General features: G+C 44.7%; 1 protein-coding gene across 2 annotated transcripts in view; it reads left to right on the top strand.

Annotated features, from left to right (window-relative positions):
* The window catches only part of NELFB (negative elongation factor complex member B), a 27172-nt gene that overhangs the window by 17759 nt on the left and 2981 nt on the right, over window positions 1-6432 (top strand). Inside the window, exons 9-11 of one of the 2 annotated variants that reach the window (XM_006029684.2) lie at window positions 2583-2725; window positions 5196-5302; window positions 5962-6103. In XM_006029684.2, the coding sequence (XP_006029746.1) occupies window positions 2583-2725; window positions 5196-5302; window positions 5962-6103 (392 nt within the window). The remainder of the gene's footprint in view (window positions 1-2582; window positions 2726-5195; window positions 5303-5961; window positions 6104-6432) is intronic. The other variant, XM_025211209.1, reaches the window with a different exon arrangement.

Genomic DNA, 6432 nt, shown 5'->3' with positions numbered 1-6432 from the left:
AGTGTGATCACAATCACGGGCAGTGAGTGTTGGCTTAAAAAGAACACTCCAAAAATTATTTTTTTCTTCTGTTCTTCTGTGCTGCAAAGCAGCCAGATATCTCCCCAGGGAGGTTCCTTGAAGCCCTAGATATCTAAAATGCTGGCTGACTGCATGTTTATCCTGATGATTCACACATTTTATTTGGTTTTGTGAATTACTATTCAGCTGTGGTGATGAGGTCTATTTCAGGACCTAAACAGAGTCCCTGTTTAATCCATAGTTCGGTGTTTGTCAGGCAGGGGTGCACGTACCCCTACGGGTACTTAAAAAAGTCGTAGGGGATATGTAGAACTCCGCATGCATGCGTGCAACCACAGCGCAGCACACGGGCAGCCAGGAGCGCAGCCTGGCCACGTGAAGAGCAGCCAGGTCCAGCTGGTAAGTTTGTTGTAGGGGTCGGGAGTGGGGCTGGGGCAGGGGCTGCCCAGCCAGGGCAGAGTGTGGGACTGAGCCATGTGGGGGGGCAGCTCCCACCGCTGCATGCACCCTGGGAGGGAATGGGGGGGTGTGCCCCCCAGATTTGCATGCGTGGCTGGGGTTGAGGCTGCACTGGGCTGCGCTCAGGGCAGGCAGTGGTGATGCTGGGAGAGGGGTTGGGGAGGACTACAGTGAATTCAAGGGGATCTCAGCAGGGCCGGTGGGTGCTGGTCAGAGCTGGGAACAGCCCCCGGGTGGGGAGGGGGCCTGCCCCCTCCCGCAGCTCAGGCTAGCCCAAGCACATTGGGCCCTGGGGGGTCTGCCCTGAGCACGGAGCCCAGGCCTCATCCCTGGGTGGGCAGACACAGCCCGATTCTCACCCCAGCCCCACTGTCCCGGGTGCCCACGCGCCTCTGTGGGCGGGAGGGGAAGAATAGGTGGCACTGTCTGGCAGGGGGGACCCAGGGCAGCATCCAGGGGGCCTCAGGGCCCCCCCCCCCCCCCCCCCACCCCCAGGGGCCCCCCCAGTGACAGGCAGAGTGCAGGGTGGAGCCAGGAGCAGCAGAAGCAGAGACTCTCCCTGACTCTCCCATGCAGGGAGCAGGGCCCAGGGCTGAGGCACGTGGGCGGCACCAGCCACATCTGAGGATGGCACAGGCAGGCACTGCCACCATGCACTGCTCCCCCAACCAGGCTTCTGCCTCAGTTTCACCCTGCATACAGTTCAGGCAGTGAAGCGTGCCCAGCTCCACTCCCTCCCTCACCATGGGAGCCTCCAGGAGCGGGGCTACAGCAGGGCAGGGGGGCCTGCAGCCACTCCAGAATTCACTGTAGCCCCCCCCAAACCCTCTCCCAGTGCCGCCGCCACCACACACCCCAAGCACAGCCTGACCCACGCCCTGCCGGGAAAAGCCCAACACCCCAGCCTGCAGCAACAACCCGCTCTCCCCCACGTGCAGATCTGGGGGCACCCCACTCCATGCCCTCCCTGGGTACATGCAGAGCAGTGGGAGCCATCCCCCTCCCCATGCTCCCCAGGCAAGCCACTTGCAGATCCGTCCTGCCCCTGCTCCACTCCCTCACCGAGGGGCCTCGATCTGCCCTCCCCCCCTTAAAAAAAAAGAAAAAATATAAAGGGGTACATGAGGTGAAACTTTGAGACAGAAGGGGTTAAAAAAGGTTGTTGAAAAAAGTTGAAAACCCTTGCCATAGTCCATTTGGAAAGGTCCTTAATCTGTTGGAGCCACGCAACGATTTCATTCAAGAGGATTTTCCACAACTTGCTCCATTTTTAAATTAACTTTGTGGCCGCTTGAACTTCTGCTTCCCATTATTTTCATTTTGCAGCAAAACAAGTAGCTTTCAACTGCTAGAAAAAGGTCACTGCTTTTTCGCTTAGACACACTATTAACTGTGTACTGGTCAACGTTTAGGGGAATTAAAAATGATTAGTGCATATTATCAAATTACTCTGTCCTTACAAAGACCCTTTGCATCCAGTATTTGCATTCATATAGAGCCAAATGCTGTGGAGAAGATATGAATGTCATGAAGTAGTACTATCAAAGCAAAAAATCATAGTCCTTTCTAGCCCTATTTTCCTAAAATCTAAAGGGAGGTCACATAGTTCAGCACCTTGCTCAAGGTAGGAACATACCTGGCTAAACCATTGCAAACAAATGCTTCTCTGACCTGTATTAAAATCTTCCAGTGACTGACTGCACAAATTCTCTAGCTTATATGTTCCAGTACTTAACCAGCCTTATAGTGATAATACATCCTTGGTTAGCCAAACCCCTTGAGGAAGCTCCCACCAAAAAGTTATTCAGATAACTGAATTTGTTCTGCTGAGTAAAACCCTGTGGTATTTTTTGAGGAATTATGCATACTAACACAAATATATATGTTATATATGAGAAGAGAGGTACCTGATGGTTTGAGCAGGGACTGAATATGTTTTTGTGATCACAAGGAAATCATGCACCTTATTCTCTGGGAAAAAGTGTGGGTGTATCACTTGCTTACCTTGTTAAACCATTTTGAGTTCCTTGGATGAAATGAATGATGTAAGTACTGTGTGTTCTTATATTGCATTGGCTTTTTTCCTCCTCTCTCTCTTTAAGGAACCTGAACTGATTACCAAATTCTTGCCAATGCTGATGTCCTTTGTGGTGGAAGATCACACGTTCGCTGTAGATCAGAAACTGCCATCAGAAGAGAAGGGGCCAATACCCTACCCCAGCTCTATTCCTGAAGCTTTCACCAAGTATGTCAACAACTTTACTTATTAACACGTGCATTAGCTGCTTTATCAAGGCAAAATGCTATGTAGCCATGCTGGTACCATTATGTACAACCTGAAAAAATCAAGTAAAGGAATTTTCAAAGTGTTTAAACTTTAACTTGGGGCTGAAATTCCATTGACAAGGATCTGGGAAGATTAATTAGTAGAGTAAATTGCTGTTCTCCACAGGAGAAATGCTCATGTATTATGCTTTTTGATGGAGACGTGTGGCACACCAGTATCGTTCGGCTTTCCACAATTTTAAGTGTGGAGCAGAGACAAGATATAGCCCTGCCCTGGTGTAAATAACTCTATTCTGGAGAAAAGTTACCCCTCAAAATCAGGTGTACCTTCAGACTGGTGTACTTTACACTTACATGTGGGTATGCATCCTTACTTCTACATAATTTCCTATCCAGGTTCCTTTGAGCAAATAGCTATTTGTGCTTCCTCTGCCACATTGTGGGGAGGTGCCTTAGTAGCACCTACTGCAGTGAGAGAGCTAGTCTTTGGTCTGCTCTGGACACCACTCTAATTTACATCAACGTATAAACTGATTTAAGTTACCCTGGTGAAAATGTGTCATATGTCCATACCCATATTTTTAAGCTGTTTGTTACTTGTTTACATTTCTTAAGCCCTTGTAATACCAGTAGAGACATAGATTATGCTGTGACTTCTGCAGACCATGAAAATTTCCAAACTCTGTACTCAGTGACATTTTAATATTATATTAGTATTTAATGGGGCTGCTATACATCAGGCAGAAATGGCCTTCATGTCTGTGACACAGAATATAGGAGAGGTTACTGGATTTAGGATTACATTTTATTTAAAGGGGATTTTAGATTACAAAGGTATCAGTAAAACTACTTGCATAGAACTTAAGCAGTGTCCAGAAAAAGGTGTGAGAGGCAGTGTTTCTTTATCTCTCATGGCAGTGCTGTCCAATTTGGAGGCCTCTGGTTAGAGAGCTCAAATATGGCCTTTTTTCATAAGGGCCAAAATTGAAAGGCAGTTGAATAGGTAACAGAACAAAACTCTTAAGGACCTCAATCGGCAAGATAATTTGTAATTAATGAGAATCCATTTGAACTTAAGGTAACAAGTGTACTGAGTAGCACAGTAATGTCTTACTGCCTTTGCCTTCTAATAATGGATCTTCTCAATGACAGCCCACTGTAGGCAAGAACCTAAAAAATGTAAAGATTGCACTCTATATTGCAAAAATGAATTCATTTTAAGCTCTTGCCACTGAAGCTGGTCAGTTTGTTCCTTTAGGATATAGAGACCTGGGAATAGAAGTAGTACAAGAGGTTTGGTATTATAATTTAAACCTTTTTTTACCCTGTGGAAGAATAAAAATTTAGATCATTTCTGGTTCTCATAATGGATAGAAGGAAGAAATATTTTTGCCTAACAAACTACATTGCTGCTTGACAGTAACACAATTGGAGGAAGGTGAGTGACTGAACAGCCCCATTTTTTTTTTTTTAATCTTGGGGACCTGGAATTGCCTTTATCTTCCTCTTAAGAAAATGGAGCCTCTGCCATCATGTTATAAAATCCTCAGCATTTCCTGTATTTGAAAACATTGCAGCAACCCATGTGAAGCAGTAATTTTTATTCTTGATGTAGGCCTAGTTTGGAGAAGGATGAAATACTTTGTTGATGCTTTTTACTATAATCATTCAGTCTTTGCAAAGAGAATAAAGGTTTCCTACCTTTTTTTTTTTTAAGCGAGAGAGATGCTTGTGCAACTTTGCAAACAGAATGCAGTGTACTTTTCATGGTACTGTTTAATTGAGGTGCATTATGACTGACACCCTCCACCCCAGGCTCATTACCCTGCATGTGTTACTGTAACTAAGATGCATGTACTTTGGGATAGTAGGAAGTGTAGTTTGCTTGAAGTCCCATATGTCTGGGAGTTCAAAAGCAACCTACTCTTTGCAAAGCATGAAAAGGTCTTCTGTATGCTTAGGCATACCCATATCTTGCACTTATTTCTATCGCTATTCTTGTCCGCATATCCACACTCAGACTATGGTCTCCAGTTAGAATCATGGTCACTGCTGTTTGATAGCAGTGCTGTGGATATCTGAGCTATGAGAAAGTATAAATCAAATCAAAATCATACTTTCCATTCTGCTGAACTTGGTCTGTGAGATTCCTTCTTACATTAAAACAAGGAGAGTTAAGGAGTTGTTATTGGAAAGTAACAATGTTTACTGAATTATCATGTCTTTAGTCCTAGTCAGCAGACAGCTAACAATGGTATGCACCTTGGCCATCATGCCACAGAAGGCTTGAAGCTAGATATTAAGATATTCTATGCCTCCAACTCCATGTGGGTTCCAGTTCTTAGACCCTTTCTTTTTAAATCACCTCTAGTAAGTGGTTTCTTGTTTTCCTGGTTGTAAATCTTTGCTTGTACTTTGTACTGTTACAGATTTTTACAGGAGAACAGAATAGCCTGTGAAATTGGGCTCTATTATGTTCTTCACATCACTAAGCAGAGGAACAAGAATGCTTTTCTTAGGCTCCTGCCAGCTCTAAGTAAGATGTCATTTCTTTTTATATTTTGTGCCCAGTTGTCACACATGGGAGTCCTAAATTCAGGAAAATAAGCATTTTGGGATGACTGGGGGATAGCATCAGTCCTTTTTTCAGCTTTGCTAGTGATTTCTCTGTGTGGCCATGGTGAGTCATTTACCTTAGGTGGCAGTGTTTCCTTACTGAACCAGAATGGAGGGAGACTTGTTAACTGTCTCTAATTCCATGGATAAAAGATACTGTACTAGCAATGTGACTAATAGGCTTGATGGAATAGAGCTGAAAGATAAATGATATATTTGAGCAAGTGGCTTCCTGCTGCAGATAGTCTACATTGATTACATTGAGTCAGAACTTACTCTTATCTTGGGATTTGGCTTCATTCACAAAAGAAACTTACAATGACACAATGCAGAATCAAGCACAAACCTTCTCCCCCAGGCTTAATTGTTCTTACCCCATCTACAATAACTGCCCAGCTCACACCCTAGGTTTTCCTGAGATCCACTCTCACTTTCCTTTATATCTGGACACGGTAATAAACCACCTGCAGATGGGTTATCGGGAAAGTCCACTTGAAATTTTCTGGCAGAAACATCTACTACATGGTGAGGTTTTTAGGCAAATGCATGCTAGCCTGTCGGTCTCTTTGTGTCATGCAGTTGAGACATTCAGTGACCTGGCCTTCAGTGATATTTTCTTGCACCTGCTCACCGGTAACCTCACATTGCTGGCTGATGAATTTGCACTGGAGGAGTTCTGTACCAGTCTCTTTGATGGCTTCTTTCTCACTGCCTGCTCAAGGTAACTGGTGTCTGTCTTCAAAGCATGGTATTTACAAGGCAAGTGGGTAGATCATGCCTCTCTGAGCTATTGCTTAACCTGCCTGCAGACTCTTTTCTTGGCTAAATATATTATCTGTTTTATTTTTTAAAGAAATAAGATTTCAGTAGCCAATTCTGTAGCACCAAAATCTAAGAAATTATAGGATGTTGATTATAAAATGTTCTGAAACGTTAAATCTTTGTTTGCGGACACAAGATGCAAAAGGCACGATACAATTTCATAGTTGGTAGGGTCGGAAGGGACCTGAGCAGATCATCAAGTCCGCCCCCCTGCCATGGCAGGAAAAA

The sequence above is a fragment of the Alligator sinensis genome, unplaced genomic scaffold (genome assembly GCF_000455745.1).
Source record: "Alligator sinensis unplaced genomic scaffold, ASM45574v1 scaffold323_2, whole genome shotgun sequence".
Lineage (NCBI taxonomy): Eukaryota > Metazoa > Chordata > Crocodylia > Alligatoridae > Alligator > Alligator sinensis.
This window is presented reverse-complemented; position numbering and strand designations above follow the sequence as displayed.